The 18,307-nt window shown below is 43.8% G+C and overlaps 1 protein-coding gene across 1 annotated transcript in view; it reads left to right on the plus strand.

Moving 5' to 3' along the window:
- The window catches only part of LOC119967641 (CUB and sushi domain-containing protein 1-like), a 2,889,858-nt gene that overhangs the window by 1,216,011 nt on the left and 1,655,540 nt on the right, over nucleotides 1–18,307 (plus strand). Inside the window, exon 4 of the mRNA XM_038800434.1 lies at nucleotides 12,972–13,166. Within this exon, the coding sequence (XP_038656362.1) occupies nucleotides 12,972–13,166 (195 nt within the window). The remainder of the gene's footprint in view (nucleotides 1–12,971; nucleotides 13,167–18,307) is intronic.

An 18,307-nucleotide genomic window follows, 5' to 3' on the forward strand; every position in this document is an offset into this window, starting at 1 on the left:
CAGTACGTTCTCCCCGTGTCTGCGTGGGTTTCCTCGGGTGCTCCAGTTTCCTCCCACAAGTCCTGAATGACGTGCTGTTAGGTGAATTGGGCATTCTGAATTCTCCCTCAGTGTACCCAAATGGGCGCGGGAGTGTGGCGACTCGGGGATTTTCACAGTAACTTCATTGCAGTGTCAATGTAAGCCTACTTCTGACAATGGCAAAGATTATTATTATTATAATGGCAAAGTCAAAAGAGATTTGGTGGCTCCTCCACAGAGCTAAGCCACAATAATATTCAATCATGGACGGCACTGAGCACATTGAGCATCAGGTAAAGAGACGTAGGGGCACAAAATGGCCTCTTAATTTATGATGGCAGATTCAAACATATGTGAAAGTCCAGCAAGCCTGGAAATATGATTCAGCAAATGCCTTTGCTGGCACTTGAACCCATGCATTCGAAATTATTGGCCTGGGCCAGCATGGTGGCACAGTGGATTGCACTGCTACCTCACGGAGCCAAGGTCCCAGGTTCATCCTGGCTCTGGGTCACTGTCCATGTGGAGTTTGCACGTTCTCCCTGTGTTTGCTTGGGATACGCCCCCACAACCCAAAGATATGCAGGGTAGGTGAATTGGCCACACTAAATTGCCCTTTAATTGGAATAAATGAATTGGGTATGCTAAATTTAATTTGAAAAATAAATTATTGTTCTTCTATGCGCACAATTTTTCCATTTCCTGCTTGAATTGTAATTGTCCAATGCTGGTGATATGACAACTGTGAAACCAAATGTAGTTTGGTTATGAATGGAATGTTTCCCATTCCATTGAATCCTTTTGGTTGCTTATCTCAGATGTGCACTTGATTCTTCTGGGGGTGGGTGGGGCATACATTCACTCAAAGCCAAGTTGTGGGAAAAATTTTGAGGGACTTGTGTCACCCTAGCTCATGTCTTACCTGTCAATGAATCGAATACTCATAGTGTTTGCCTATCCTCAACACTCTACTGAAACCTGGTGCAGATGTATACGCCCCCAGGCAGGTTCTGATGTGGGGCTGGAGGGGTGGAGTGTAAAATCGAATTGACAGGGTTCCCTGGGAACCTGCCAGGGACTCGGGCTAGAAACCCACTTGTTCACATTTTAAGTCCTGAAGAGGCCACTTAATGGTCATTTCAGGGCCTTATCCCACCCAGCCTCAATTTTGAGGGCTGTTGATCTGAGGTTGGCTGAGAAATTGCAGTTTAAGTACCGCTTGACCTTGCTAGTGGGGGCCTGGCAAACATGGTCCCGATGAATCAGCTGGCGAGCTGTCATTTGTGGCTAGACGCCCGTGAGGCCTCGTTAAGTGGAACAGTTGACGTTGAATTGCATTGCAGGCCTCGCTGGGCTGAGCGCCGGGAAGCTTAGGTGGCATTACTGGGATAGGGTGGGGGTGTGGGCCTAGGTAGGGTGCTCTTTCAGAGGGTCAGTGCAGACTCAATGGGCTGAATGCCCTCCTTCTGCACTGTAGTGATTCGATGACTCTATGATTCCCATCCCACCCCATGACTAACCAGTCCCCCATGGTTTTCTGCATTCACTGACCCCCACCTGCATGGGCCTCCCCAACACCCCCTCACCCACCTGCAGGCCCGACTGTCATCTCCGACTGAATTTCTGACCCGGGTGGACCACCCTCATCACCGGCCCGACGAACTGGCTGGACTCCCTCATGTCCCGATACAACTTGATTTGACCCGACCCTCGAGACCCTCCCACCTGTTACGACCCTTGCACTTTCCCCATGATGTCTGACCCTCTGCAGGATCTGACCCCCACGACCTCCCACCCTCAAATGTCAACTTTACAAGCTGTGAAATTCTGCCCCTTCCACCTCTCCACTTCTCTCACCTCCTTAAAGCTGACAATCTCGTCTTTTTGTCCCTAATATTTTCTTCTGGGCTTCCAGATCAATGTGTGTCGGATAATGGGTCTGTGGATGTTTGGGATATTTTGGGCCCTTGGAACATTTTACTGTGTTATAGGCTCCACATAAATCCAAGTTGTTGCAAAATAGAACACCTGGACTGAGCATAAAAGCCAGTTTCAGTCTTCCCTTGTGTATGATACGCGTCGGCTGAAGATACAGCTCATCCGGCAGAAGATGGGCATTGGACTGAGCATGGCCTTGGTTGGTTGGAGGGCTCATGTCATCTTTTCAGCAACCTGTTTTTAGTTGCTTGCTTAAATTTCAGCAATTGCAAGGCCAGTTATCACTCAAAGAGTTAAATGAAAATAGTTCATTGTCTGCAATCCAGGAGATATCATTACAGCTGGGGCAAGTCAGAGCAAAATGGAACAGTCTGTGACTTTGCACACCTCAACGACGTACGTTCCTCTTTACTTCAAGTGCAGAAACATAATATTTATATATTCAAGTCACAGTGCGCTAACATAATGGTTCTGTCACTAGAATAGTAATCCAGAGACCTGGATTAATGGTCCAGAGACACAAGTTCAAATCCCATCAATGGCAGTTAATTAAATGAATCAGTAATAGTGACTACGGATAGTGATAAATGCTGACCTCACCAGCGATGCTAAGATCCACTGAATGAGGTTACAAAAAGTAATGATAGGATGATCTCATATGTGATGAGCATATTTATTCTCTAACTTGACAACTAAACGTAATCAGTTTTTCACTTGCTTACAACTTACCAATTTACAATCTGTACACTCCATGTTCTTCATTTTCCGAGTGAAGAATAGACTTTGATTAGCAGCTTTTCCAAGATGGTAATGATTAGTTTCAGAGTGATGTTAGAAATTACACAATCTGTCATTGTTTCAGATCTCCAAGCCACATGACATATGGCAGCTTTGCTGAGCAAATTGCTGTCATACTTATTATTTTAAACCCTTGGGTGTTATTACGCTTTCAGTCTCTGATAATGCAACTAGTATTTCTGGAATTATTTTAACAGTAACTCCGATATCCCATTCTGATAAAGGGTATACACCTCAAGTTCAATTACGCTTTTTATTTGCCTCAACATACTCGGGTCCAAGATCTGAAAGGACATTTTGAGACTAGGTCCCGTGGCAGGGATGGGAACATGGAATATTTCCCACTGCGGAGCACCTGCGTGTTTCACGTTGTATTCAGTGATGGGCAGGCCTCGATGGCGTGTAGCCCACCATTGCATCCGGGCGCCATATTGAAAAGGCGTTCAACAAGACTGACCCACTTTTGAAGAGAGAAGGTAGACATCCTGAAAATGATGATAGATCTCTGAGAGCACTCTGACACCAGAAGATAGACCTCCTGAGAATGAAGATGGATCTGCTGGAACCTTCTAAGGTTGGAAGATGAACCCCCCCCCCCATCTCCAGGATACTGAATCTGGAAGGTCCACCAACACATGCTTCACTGACCAACTGCTATGGTATTCCAGGGTCCAGGGTTGAAGGTGGCCTCCATTCTCAACTCCCGAGGCAGTGCCAGTCACATTGTTCATGTGAGTTCCAGCATCTGCACGCCACGTTGTACAAACGTGTTTCATGCCAGCATGTTTGCCTGCTAGCATTGCATAAAATCTGGTATGGTGGGAGGAGGGGTTGAGTCTTCATAGGCATCCCATTAAGGGGATGCAAATAAGGCTCACACTGGCCTCTGGTGCGTTCCCGATCCACCATGGCGGGCAAGAGCAGAAGATCCTGCTGTAAATTCATGCTGATTTAAACCGATTTCTTGACCTCCCACCATATTCTCCCCCTGCTTTGCCAGCTCACCAAACTTTTAATGGCTATCTGGCCATGCATTTGCTTGAGGTGCTGCATGACCCCAATATGGAAGAGTGGCCACTGATGGGACTGCAACCAGTCCTGAAGAAGGTGTATTGTGATGGAACCCTGACTTTAAGCGCAGTCCAGAGTCCCACTGGGGCCGAGGGTGGCAGGCTCCAGCGAGAGGCATGGGGTGGGCTTTGATGGTCAAGGCAGGAGAAGAAGAAGGGAAGACCTGCCAGGGGAGCCTCTAATGAGAACCGGGGGGATTGTAAAGGTGGCATCCACCTTCTTTGACTGGCCACAGGCCCACCCAGTGAAACCTGCTAAGTTTGTCACTTAGTGTTAGCCTGTCTCCCACTGCACGTAAGATCCCTGTGGTGGAAGGAGGAGGCCATTAATTGGCCATCTCAATTGGCCTACAGACAGTTTGGCCTCCCGATGTCTCCCTTGCTGTTGGTAAATTTGCGCATCATGCTCTGGGCTCCATTCCCATCCTGGGTGCATAGGCAGCAGAAGAGGTCCCCATAGCATTTTGCAATCCTTTGGTCAACCTTGGACAAATGCAATCAGAGGTGAAAGTTAACAGTTATGAAAAAGGCTTGAAAATATAGGTCCTTTCTCGCCACAACTGCATAAATTAAGAGATGATCTGGCAGAGATCTTTAAAACTATAAAGTGTTATTTCAGATTAATTAGCAGTAGATTGTCAATCAGACAGGAATGAGAGAGCCCGAATTCAAGATAATCGCAAAAATATATTCAATGAAGCATGGTGGCACAGTGGTTAGCACTGCTGCCTCGCAGCACCAGGGACCCAGGTTGGATTCTGGCTTTGGTGACTGTCTGTGTGGAGTTTGCACGTTTTCTCCGTGTCTGCCTGGGTTTCTTCCAGGTGCTCTGGTTTCCTCCTGCAGTCCAAAAATATGTAGGTTAGTTGGATTGGCCATGAAAGAAAAGAGCCCCTTTGTGTCCAAAGATGTGCAGGTTAGGTGGGGTTACAGGGATAACGCAGGGGGTAAGTGGGCTTGGGTTGGGTGTTCTTTCGGAGAGTTGGTAGAGACTCTATGAGCTAAATGGCCTTCCTTCTGCACTGTAGAGATTCTGCGGAGATGTGACAAAATATTTGTTCACATGGTGCAACAGTTAAAATATGGAATTTACTGCTGCAAACTGTTGTTGAAGCAGAGGGTTCAACTTTTCTTAAGGAAACAATTGTTTGCTCCTTCAAAAGGAAGTATTTTCTCTGTTGAAAAGTTACTCAATTAAATGTGTGCTTCTACAAAGATCAGTGGAGCAATTTGCAGATATTTTAATGCTGGCCATCATTACATATGGTATATGTATCTAAATTATTGTAACTTTTAATGGATTGACTGAAAAGCTATGCGTAATGTATGATGAGGACACTTAAAGTGACTCCAAAATCTGTCCAGATGACAAACAAATATCAGAGGCATCAATGAGTTGTGTAGCTCTCGCTTGTCAGTATAATAAATCGGTTAACACAAGTGTCAGTATGGTTATATACATGGACTTAAATCTTACTTTAGTCTGGATGACTATGAACAGCGAGAGTACTTGAAGGTCTTCACATTCTTTTCAGGGTTTGCCTGATGTCATTATTTCACAATGGTGTCAGCAGGAAATAAAGATAGGAATTGTGGTCAGGTGCAGCCCATTCAATCTTCATTCAGATTTCTGGTTCTGTGACTTTATTGAGTTCTGCATATGTCACAAATATGAATTAGTGCTCGACCAGCTGAGCTCCTGCATGTGAGCCATTAGGAAGTGGAATTCATTTCCAGTTTAACTTCCTTCCTTAATTGTTATTTTTGATGTATGCATATATATGTATGCACACTTTGTGCCATGTAATTTATTCACACATCAGAACTTAAACTGAAGCCGTTTTGTGAGATTGAGAGGATTTGAGAATTTATCAAAATGTGAATAAATTAGGCAAATGGTGATATTTGAATAACAACAGTTAATCAGCAATCCGTATCTGCACAGAAATACTGTCAGCGTAATTTCTTGAGAGGAATAAAATAAATATGGGCTGTTTACTACCTTGCCTGGAACAAACTGTATTTTATATCAACTACCTTTTTGACCTGCTGTATGCTTTAATTTTGTATTACATGGATCAATTTGCTGCTAATTATATAGAATCTGGAAACAGGTTCTTGTACAATCAGAACAATGTCTGTAGCAGGTGAACAGATATGTAAGGCAGAATGATGTATTTTTATGTTGTCTGTGATTCTGCATCAGAGCCTATTCTTTCAGCTCCTGATTCACATCCTGATGCTTTTACGTGTTATTCTGCTTTCTTTCCAGAATTCTTGCCTTTTTTTCTCTCCCCCCACTTTAACTGATGCGCTGGAATAATCAGGTGTGAAATTCAAGCCCCACCCACAATTCTGACCCCCACCTAGTTATACTTCCCCCCGACGCGCTTAATGGGTTTTTAGGCAGTGGAGGGATGGGGGGGAGGGTGTGAAATTGCAGGGAAGGGATTCCCTCCAGGTTCCTGCCCCCACCACACAGCAATTTTACAATGGGGCGGGTAAGGCCTCAGGGGGAAGGCCAACCTTGCCCCAGTTGAGGCCCTTAACTGGCCAATTAATGGCCACTTATGGGCTGTTTCCCACCCGGCCTCAATTGTTAGGCTGGTGGGCAGATTGAAGCCCCATGCAGGAAGCCTGAAAATAAGGAAAATTCGATCCTGAGGGGGTATGGAGGGGTGGATGCCTCAATCAGAAGACCCCTGCTCACTGAGGTTACTCTCCTTACCTCCCTTTAAGGTCCAATGACCTCTGGACCTCCCTCTCCCAGCCATCTCTATCCTGCGAGCACCCCTCATGCACCCCGAAGCCCTTTCTCCCCTCTCCATCTGAGGACCCCTGACACTTATCAGCCCTCCGCTTCCAGGGACTTTGACTCAGGCATTCTCTTGTGCAGTTTCTCTTCCACAGTAAGACTTGTTGTAGAGTCTGGAGAGACTAGTGAGATGACGGCCAACAGATTGGCCAGCCACTCCCAAAGACGGGACTTCCTCCCAAGTGAGGGGCAGAAGCCCCACCTACTGTCAATCAACACTTATTTGAGCATACAATGGATGTGGGCCAGCTGTTGTTGGTGGAGCTGTGAATTCTGCTAACTCTTCAGATGTTGTGGGCCACGCCTCCACCATCCAAAAAATTCAGAGGTACATAACGGGGAGGTAAATCTGCCTCCAGCTCATTTAGTGCTCCCGCCAAAGTTGAATTTCACCCCTATTGTCAAATGGGGCAAAGTCGCAGCAAACATATCTACTCACTGTATAATTGCAATTTGAAAAGAGAAAGATTGTTGTTGCATTTGTATTGTTCCGTCACTGCATACTAGAATGTGTTCCATTTGGCACAGATAATTTGAACTTTAGGAAATCCAAACAAAAGAGACAAAGATCTGATTCAGTCAAATGGCTGGTGTTCTATGCATGCAGCAAAACAAGGAGAGCAAGAACAATGGCTGGCAACCATTGCACATGCTTGCCAGGTTTTTAAATAACTTAAGAGGCAATGGTGTTTCAACAGCTCCCTGAGAGTTGCAGCTGCCCATGCCTGAAGTGCGATCATCGTAATCAATTTGCTTTCACTTCATGGCTGTTAAACAACTTGTCGGGGAACAGTGTAACCTTCTTATCTGGGTCACATGGAACATCTATTTAATATAGGTTGCCATGTTGTAGCTTGTGGATGAGTAATTTGGTAATGTTTCCTGTAATATGATTATAATGAGAGTGCTTGTTTTTATCAGATTGCAAAAAAAATGATTTCCTTATTGCAGCTTCAAGTGCAACATTACAGATTAAATGACCTTTTTATTAATAGAAAGATATATATAGCTAGGAAATTAGACCAATCCAAATTTACCAGGGGCAATAAACAAATATCATGCAAGCTCGAATGCCTTCAAATTAGACTGTTTGAATATTGGCGTGCAAACTCATCAGGCATTCACATGGAATGCCTTTCTATTTTAAGGCAAACACTAACCCATTTAAAATAAAAGGTTAACACTGTTGTTAACATAATGAATAAGGAAGTTTGATATACTGCTATTCCAACAGGTTTGCTCCAGATATTTTGCTCATGCTCTGCGCCAAGGGCTACCCCTGTAAACAAATTCTCACTTGTAAAGAACTGGAGTGTGAGTTGATGCATGCAGTATCTGCTAATGCAGCATTTCCCACGGGTTGGACTGAAATCCTTGTTACTGTAATAGACTACTTATATGAGCCCCCTAGTGCATTTTGGATGTCAGAATAAACATTATGAGACTGCGTAACCTAGGCGATGAACTATGATTCAGATCATTTTAATGCGATGGTTCGAGGACAAAGCTAAGCAAGCAGGTCTCACTTGGTTTCAAGGGCACGTAACTTGTCTCTATAGGCAAAAATAACAACTCGTTGTAACATCACTGACCATAAAAAAGTTATTTGGCAGGTTTTGCCTCATTGCCATGGAATGTTTATCCATTCACCCCGTTCTCAATGAGCCCAGAAAAACATTAACCATGAGGGAAAAGATTAGTGAATGCATCGCACTGCCAATGTCAGTCAGCTCCTTTCTGCCCCATCCCAACCTTCGGCAAGACACCCGATGGGACAACATGACATCTTTCCACATTACAAATAGGATTGCTCAGGTCTAAATTTCATCTGCCTTTGTCACTGTAGTGAAAGGCGCAATGCAGCTGGTCTGGTTGTTGGCCCTCATAACAGATATTTGTCTCAGATCCATGCATTCCTTTACAAATCAAAAAAAGTCCTTTAATAAATAAATATGAATGATTTCTGACCTGTTGCAGTTAACTCTTCTGTTCAGATAACAAGCAAAGTAATGCCCCTGTGAAATAACAGCCAAAGACATTATGATTTAAAACCTAGATGGATTGTTATTGCAAGGAATTGCAAGCATGTCTGCCATGGGGGACATATCCGTTGCTGTGGATGTTCCAGAATAGTTCTCAAAGGACTCCATGATCATGGCTGCTCAAGCTTTGGATGCTAAATTGTCTGCAATCTCAAACTTTATCCATGAGATGCAGCAGAATGGTAGGAGTGATGCCATTAGTCCAGGAGAGGGATGGGAATAAAAGACACTATGGAGGTGAAAACTGTCCTCAAAGCCCTCAGTTCCCAATCTCTGCCTGCCGATAGCCAATAATCTCTTGACAACCAAGCCTGACTCTGCACAGGTACAGGTGGAAACGTCTTTGTTGGGCCCTCAGGGGCTCCAAATCCCAGGGACCATTGACCAAGAGCGTCTCCGCAGTCAGAATGGGGATGGGGATGCACCATATAGGTTTGGAAGATATACTTTATGTTGCATATTCATGTTTGTTCCTAGTTGGAACAAGGTCACTTGAAGAGTTCGATCATGTGACAAACCAATGACATCATCAGCAGTTTGGGCACACTAATAGTCAGTCTATCCTAACAGTCTGTGAGAAAACAGCTTTACAATAAAGCTCTTGTTTGTTTGCCCCTTCGTGGCCTGCAAGCTTATTCTATAAAAAGCCGCATAGAAACTGGCGACGAGGATGTCAGAACAAGTTGGCAGGCTCCAGAAGAAGTAAACAAATTATCGAAAAATCATTGATCCGTGCATGGACAGATATCTGGAAAGGATAGAAAGTTTAAAAAATGTTTGCTACACCTAAGCTGGCAATGGAGGGGTGCCAGAATCAGTAGCAGCCATTCAGGGAACTGAAATTTAAACTCAGATTTCGGTGAAAACAGCATCAAAAGAAGTTTGCCACATGCTCTATCTGGAAAGCTCTGGAATAGTGCTCCCTCTACTGTGAGTAGCAAGTAAAGTCGCTAATACCCTGCAAGAAAATGAGAGATAGGGGAATTTTGCAGCCCCTTGCAAAACTTGGAAAGGAATAGGCTGAGCTCAGGGTTACCTTGTTTGAAAGGAAAAAAAGAAGCGGTGGTGCTAAAAACCATATGGCACATTTGTTCTTACGCAAGCCTTCCCATAGCAAAATGGTGAGAGTTTTTGACACCATGTGACCATACGATGAAAGCACTGAGCATTGGAGCGCATACATTGAAATATTTGAATACTTTGTCCAGGCAAACAACAGTTCAGCGGACATACTAGTCCTGACTTTTCTGAGTATGTTGGGGAAAAAAACATTCAACCTCCTGCGAAGTCTGCTTCAGCCAGAAAAACCAGGAGCTAAATCTTATGATGAGATAGTGGAGATCTTTAAGAGCCATTTCTTGCTTAAACCTTTGGTTATTGCCAAGAGGTTCAGGTTCCATAAACGTAACCAACAAATGGTTAGTCAGACACACAATTCATAGCTACTTTGAAGAAATTAGCTGAACTGTAAATTTGGAGATTACTTGAATGACACCATTAGAGACAGACTAGTGTGTGGGTTTAGAAGTGAAGCTATTGAAAAAAGGCTGTACACAGAAAGCAACATAAACCTAAAGAAGGCTTTATAAGTCACAATGTCTATGGAAATAGAAAATAAGGAAGCCCAATAATTAAGTTCAAGTACAAAATCCATAAACATTTGGCTGAGACCTGAACACAGACACACATTTGAAATTGTTATTAATGTGCAAAATCTGGGCGCACAGCAACTCATCGTTGGAGTAAAGATGCAAAATGCAAAAATAATGGTAAACGGGGTTACATTGAACCTGCTTGTTGAAGGAAGAAACAACAAGTTTCAAACAAGAATTATAAAAATCAGGTACCAGATATATCAAATTAAAAATCGAATAGAGGGAAGAATATTCATGTGATCCAAAAAGGGTGCAAGAAAGAACCAGAGTCACAGTCAGATGACAAACTGTCGTTGAAAGTATTGGCCACTGTAGGCACAACAAACCATTATTGAGTCACTCCTTTACTTGGTGGACAACCGGTGGGGATGGAGGTGGAGTCTGAAGCAGCTGTTTTGTTGGTGCCAGAAACTGTTTACCAAGAGAGACTACGACATGTCACCTTAAAATCGTCAAACATCTACTGGAGAAGAAGTGCTGTTGAGGGGTCGTATCGAAGTATATGTGCAGCTAGACGGGCTATCCAGCCTTCATGGGGAGAACCTGGCTGAAGAGAATCAAGCTAAACTGGGCCAAATTAAACCTCATGTCAGATGTTGAAGCAGGCCCAGCCAAAAGCCTGAAGCGATAGAAAGTAGCAGCTGCTGAAATGAATGCTTTGACAAAAATGAAGTTCAAAAGTTTCCTGAAAAAATTGTCAAGGATGTCCAGAAAGGATTTAAGTGCTCTCTTTATAAATTCTGAACCACAGAACAACAATAATTTGAGGGACATCTCAAAACACCTGACTGTTAGTAAATTCTCAAGTTCATTGGAGGAAACATTCACTTTGGAAAATGAGCTGCTGACTTCCTTCATGCATCAATGGTTAACATGAATAATAAGGTTGCTGATCATAAACAATGGAAACAACCAAAGCAAAAAGAGCCAGCACAGAAACCCTTAAAAGATGTTTGGGTGGGACATTCTTCAGGTGACCAAATGAAAAGAGTTGGAGTTGTTCGGAGTGCAGTCTGCAACATCAATATTCCTTTCCTATTTCACTCTGCACAGCAGCTTCTGAAGTTGAACATACCAACAGCAAGGAGAATTACCAGAAACTGACTTTGCTCAAGAAACCAATTTAGTTCAAGGCTAAATTTGATATGTTCTTAAAGGGTGAGAACCCTTTTGGAAATCCTCAAGAGCAAAATCTTTAACTAGAGTGTAATTGCAATCCAGAAAGAAGACCTAGAACACGAGGGTGAATACAGCGAGAATGAAACCTTGGGGAAGAGGGGTAAGGTCTGATGGAGGCATGGGGAATCTAGAGAAACCACCACAGAGGCTGTGCCACAAAGTTCAGGAGGGACAGTGGTTGGTAACTAAAGACATATCAACAGCTTGGGGCAAGAACTAAAGAGCTAACCTCTGAAATGAATGCTCTGAAAAAGCAGCCAAATCAGGTTTTGTGACATGAGAACAGGGTTTAGATCAGGAAGTATTGGCAAGGAACTAGGCCATCAGTGAGAAGTGGACACTCACCATCGTATTAGCACAGGCAGGACCAGCCTCATACACTGTTCAAACTTGGGACGATGTTGTGTGGAGAAGACATTGACCAACATTTGGTAGCTGGAACAAGGTTGCCAGAGACAGAGGATGGGATTTAATTAAATGGGAACACGTTAGATAGGGGGCCCCAGAGGGGAATGTGCAGCTGAGGCCACAAGTAGCCCAGTTTGTGCACTGAGGAGCTCAGCTCGCCATCCCAATCTCTGGAGCCGCCGAAGTGACCCCTGACCTCCCATCAAGGTCCAGTCCCCTATGAGAGTGTCTTGAAGCTCCCCCAACACCCACATATGGCACCCCCGGCTAGATCGCCACTTCGCAAAAAAAGCCAGCTTGGCACTTTGGCAGTGCCAACCTGGCACCCTGGAAGTGCCACTGCCAGCTGGACATGGCACTGACAGGTTTCCAGGCTGGAACTGCTAAGGTGGCACCAGCAGTGCCAGTGTACCACATGCCCAAAGGGAATGCACCTGGGGGCCTCCAAACCCCTTGGAGACCCCTGAAAGTACCGTTTGGTCCACATTTGTGGAGACATGGCACTCGCCCGAGGTCTCCGAGACAAAGGAGGTAGATCCCACCCTCCGGGTACCTTGGGAATCACATTGACTTGAAATATGATTTGCTGTTCTCCCGAAATATTCTGCTCCAGTCACAGGACCCACCCAATGCGATCATTAACCGAAAATCCATTAAATGCTCCCTTCTAGCTATATTACTGCAGCCAAGTTCAAGTCTTTGTTCTCGTGACCTGGTATAACCTTCACTGGAACATCACAGTGAGCTCCAATTCTTTTCATGAACTGTCAGACCGTGTGAAGTTTTAATCTCAAACATGAAATTGCTTTCCTTCTGTGAAACTTCCAATCCTCCTTTTCCTAATTTTTAGCCATCACTGTTTCACTGTTAGCCATTCAATCAATAATTCATTTTTCCCCCAAAAACAGACAGTGCAATGTACAGAATAGAGATTTCTTTCAGATGATTACTCTGCAATGCAAACTGTACTATGAGCCTTGATGTATTTTATGGCAAATTCAACCAAATAATAGTCACTGACATTTGGATCTCTTCTCTTTCACAGTCCTGCCAAGTCACACATGCGGCAATCCAGGCTCAATAGTGAAAGGAGTCCTACACGGCACCAGATTCAATATTGGGGATAAAATTCGATATACCTGTGTCACAGGCTACATCCTGGAGGGTCACGCAATACTGACCTGTATTGTTAGCCCAGGAAATGGAGCATCGTGGGACTTTCCACCACCTTTTTGCAGAGGTAATGTCGCAACAATTATTATTCAAGCAAAATCCATGGAGGTGCAAACATGATGTATTGTTTAGAGCCAGTGGGTGTACAAGATGTTAACGCAAACAATTATGAAAATGATTTTAATTCCCTAGGCAACAGGCATTTAACACACAAATTGCTGGTTACTGAGACATTTTAACACATCTGTTATGTTCCTTGTATTTTATGGGAAATTCAACCAAATAATAGTATGTCATTTGCCAGTGTTACAGCTACTGTATTACTGTATCTGTGCAAAGCGATTCAAGGCAGACATGGAGAACACTTGAGCTTTGACAAAGGATTCGGGACTCAATGTTAGCTCTTTTCTCTCCTGACAGATGCTGCCAAACCTGCTGAGATTTTCCAGCATTTTATCTTTGGTTTCAGATTCCAGCATCCACAGTAATTTGCTTTTATGGAGAACATTTCCTTCCTTTGACATATACAAGCCATATATAATATATATATATATATATATATATACACACAAGACATACATATATAAAACGATACATTGATCAACGATGATACTCCAAATATGTAGTTCCTCAATTTACAACAAATTTATCAACCAAATCTGTGTTTCAATACAGTTTGATATGAGTGAAAGGGTTAATAACTGTCATGGTCTTCCTGATCACTTGTTGGATACTAACAGAATCAGGCATGCTTTTCACCTAGAAGCTGTATAGTTCTCTGCCAATCTGGCTTACTTTTTTTTTCAGAAATCTCAGTCAAATTTTAATTACCTTTGATTCTGAGTGAAAAGCTGAAATTACACCTTAATTGCTGTTGTTTTGACAAAAGATAATGCCATGCCTGTTATTTTATTCTTGTTTTTCCTCAATAATTTTAACTTCTTGCTGTTTCTTTATTGATTGGCTATTTTTTACTATATTTAACTCTCTTGTGTTTTTCTGCTACTTGCTGTTTCTCTGTATCATGGCTGTAACTCCAATTCTTTGCTGTTCAATAATGTCCATTTTGGTGCTTTTATAGTTGCTTTGCTCTTCTTCTGCAGCTTCCTGGATTCTTTGCAGCCTCCCTGCTGTTTTTATTTTGGGATTAGCGAGCCTTGTGGAGATATAGCTCTGTATTTAGGTTAGGTCTTGTTTCCTTAGAAGGGAAATGCCCCTGTGGCTTTACCCCTACTTAAATCAGAAATACCTCAATTTAATTTATGATCTTAACCAGACAACTTTGTGTTGTATTGGTGCCGAGAAAGGTATTGTAAACATGAGGAAACTGGTTTTAATCTCCGTGAAAGTCCACAAACAGCACAAATGGGACCTACCGGAGCAGAGGTCCATTTGTGTGGCCATTTGATGTGCTCATTTGAAATTCTGATGGTGTTTGAAAAGGGCACTGGCAGCTCTCTTTGAGATGGCAGGGCCTTCAGAATCAAATAATTAAATGGGAATGCTCTCGAAATTATTCCCCAATGTTCAAGTGTGAACAAATCCCCATTATAAATAATGTTTAAGAATCTAAGTTATTCAAGGGTTCCTCGGGACTGATAATGCATGTTTATCTAAATGGTAAAGTAATATCAAGGTTTTGTTAAGATCTGGACTGTTTTCTTCTACTTCTCAGGGATCTTTCGATTGATGATTTTCCCTTGGGGTTAGATTGTACAGCCCCGCCCCACTCCCTCCACTGGTGTGTTTAAGGATGAGAGAGATTTGAAAATGTACAGCTTGTAGCCTGCCTCCCATCTTCCTATCTTCCACCGATCTGTCGCTCATTTCACAGCAGGTTCTGATCATAGAATTTACAGTGCAGAAGAAGGTGGTTTGGCCCATTGAGCCTACAGCTGCCCTTGAAAGAGCATCCTACTTAAGACCACGCCTCCACCCTGCGCCCGTAACCCAGTGACCCTAACTTAGCTGTGGACACAACGTGGCAATTTAGCATGGCAAATCTACCTAACCTGCACATCTTTGGACTGTGGGAGGAAACAAAAGCACCCGGAGGAAACCCACGCAGACACGGGGAGAACGTGCAGACTCTACACAGACAGTGGCCCAAGCCAGGAATTGAACCCAGGGCCTTGGCACTGTGAAGCAACAGTGCTAACCATTGTACTACCATGCCGCCAATGATGGGGGAGAATGGAGGTGTGGGATGTGAGCTGCGCCCTTGGGTCTATTGAGGCCTTTAAGTGGCCAATTAATGGGCACTGAAGCACCTCATTCTGCCACTGCAGCTAGTCTACACATGGCAGGGAAAGACCCACACTCGGTAGGTATCCCAATGGCATTTTGGTGATGTCGGGAAAGGGGGTTGGGGGACTTCCTTTGGGGTTCCCCTGTGCCCATTGGTGGCACCCACTCTCCAAGGTTAATTCCCCAACTCCCTTTAACCCGAGGTCTGCCAGCCAGGCCCTCCCAATATCCCGGACTTAACTTACCTTGATGTCTGGCTCCAAACGTACAAGATAAGCACATCTGCAAACAGAGGAGAGTATAACTGTGGTGGATTATTTAGTGGATGAAGAGGCTTCCACTCATGGAGGAAAGTGAAAAAGTAGTCCCGATGGCTTCACCAGAATATGTGTCTAACTGTGATGCTGGTTGTTTCCACCGAAGCAACGAATGCTATACATTTAGCCATACTACCCGAAAGAATGCATGCCAAATGGATTTTTGTTTTTATTTGTTCTTGGGTTGTGGGCATTGCTGGTTGTTGCACATCCCTAATTGCCCTTGAATTGAGTGGCCTGATAGGCAGTTAAGACGTTTTTTGTATTAATTTCGGGATGTGGGCATCGAGCACCATTTATTGCTCGTCCCTGGTTACCCTTCAGAAAGTGGTGGCAAGTTGCCTTCCTGAACTGCTGCAGTCCTTCAGGTGTTGGTACATCCCCTGTGCTATTATGGAGGGAGTTCCAGGATTTTGCCACAGTGGCAGCGAAGGAACAGCGATATGTTTGCAAGTCAGCGTGGTGAGTGACCTGGAGGGACACTTCCAGGTGGTGGATCTCCCAGGTATCTGCTGCTCTTGTCCATCGAGATGATAGTGGTCATGGATTTTGAAGGTGTTGTCTAAGGAATCTTGGTGAGTTCCTGCATGTGGCATTATGGGAAATATTCAGAATACAAAGGGTTAATGTCATATCATAACAAACGACTAGATGGAGTTAGATGCAGAACAATATAGAGTACTGACTAATAGACTTCTGAGAGAAGGGTGGAGAGGAGGGCATAGGAATAGTGAGAGAGATCAGAGTACAGTTTTAGATAGAGTATAGAGACTAGTGTTTGTTGAGTGTAGATTGTAGATGACTAGATTATTGTTCATGATAGGAGTAAGTGATCGAGCTTTAATAAGTCGTGTGAATGTTAGCTTTGTTAATGAACTTAGCTTCTGTGGTCTTTGTGAACACTACAACATCCATCCTGATAACAAGAATCACAAAGAACACCACACTTCACTGAATCTTGTAGATGGTACACACGGCTGCCACAGTTTGTCGGTGATGGAGAGTTTGAATGTTTGTGGAAGGAGGACTAACCAAGTAAACTAATTTGTCCTAGATGGTATCAACCTTCTTGAGTTTTGTTGAAGCTGCACTCATCTATTACAGATGATGTAATAGAGTAATCTATTACACTCCTGACTTGTGCCTTGTAGACAGTGGACAGACGCTGGGGGGTCAGGAGATGAGTTACTCGCCTTAGTATTCCTAGCCTTTGACCTGCCCAGGTAACCACAGTATTAATATGGCTAGTACAGTTCAGATTCTGATCAATCGTAACCCCCAAGATGTTGAATGTGGGGGATTCAGCAATGGCAATGTCATTGAATGTCAAGAGGTGATGGTTAGATCCTCTCTTGTAGGAGATGGTCATTGCCCGGCACTTGTGTGGCACAAATGTGACTTGCCACTTGTTAGCCGAAGCCTGGATATTTTCTAGGTCTTGCTGCATTTCGACATGAAGTGCTTCATTATCAGTCGTCAATGGTGCTGAACATCGTGCAGTCATCCGCAAACATCCCCACTTCTGACCTTATGTTGGAAGGAAGGTCACCGATGAAGCAGCTGAAGATGGTTGGGCCCTGGACACTACCCTGAGGAACTCCTCAATGATGCCCTGGAGCTGAAATCATTGACCTCCAACCACCATAACGATCTTCCTTTTTGCGAAGTATGACTCCAGTCAACAGAGTTTTCTCCCTGATTCTCATTGACTCCAGTTTAGCTAGGGCTCCTTAATGCCATATTTGGTCAACTGCTGCCTTGATGTCAAAGGCAGTCACTCTCACTTTACCTCTGGCATTCAGCTCTTTTGTCCATGTTTGAACCAAGGCTGTAATGAGGTCAAGAGCTGAGTGACCCTGGCGGAACCCAAACTGAGCGTCGTGAGCAGGTTATTGCCAGTAAGTGCTGCTTGATAGCACTATGGATGGCTCTTTCCATCACTTTGCTGATGATGGAGAATAGACTGATAGGGTGTACTTGGCTGGGTTGGATTTGTCCTGTTTCTTGAGTACAGGACACCTGGTTAATTTTCCACATCATTGGGTAGATGCCAGTGTTGTAGCTGTACTGCAACAGTTTGGCTAGGGGTGCGACAAGTTCTGGAGGACAAGTCTTCAGTACTATTTCCGGAATATTATCTGGACCCATACCATAGTCTTTGCAGTATCTAGTGCCTTCAGCCATTTTCTGAGTCACACACATCATTGTGTGGATCTAGAGTAACATGTAGGCCAAACCAGGTAAGAACCGCGGAAGGACATTAGTGAAGGACATGGGTGTTGACTATGTTCGACCAGGGTTTCAAGTTCACGGTTAGACTTTTAATTCCAGATTTTTTTTTAATTCAAATTTCACCATCTGTCATGGTGGGATTTGAACCCAGTCCCCAGAACATTACCGTGGATAATAATAATAATTGCTTATTATCACAAGTAGGCTTCAATGAAGTTACTGTGAAAAGCCCTTAATTACTGTCATAATATACACACAAGTATATGATGGTGCACAGACAGACCTGACTGACACACTGAATGACCAATCAACACACAGAACACAGCAGCCAATCACCAGACAGGACACGGCCACTATAAAGCCGCAGGGCACTAGTTTTCCCGCTCTCTTGGGATGCAGCCTCTGAGACAGC

This window comes from Scyliorhinus canicula, chromosome 6, assembly GCF_902713615.1.
Source record: "Scyliorhinus canicula chromosome 6, sScyCan1.1, whole genome shotgun sequence".
Taxonomy (NCBI): domain Eukaryota; kingdom Metazoa; phylum Chordata; class Chondrichthyes; order Carcharhiniformes; family Scyliorhinidae; genus Scyliorhinus; species Scyliorhinus canicula.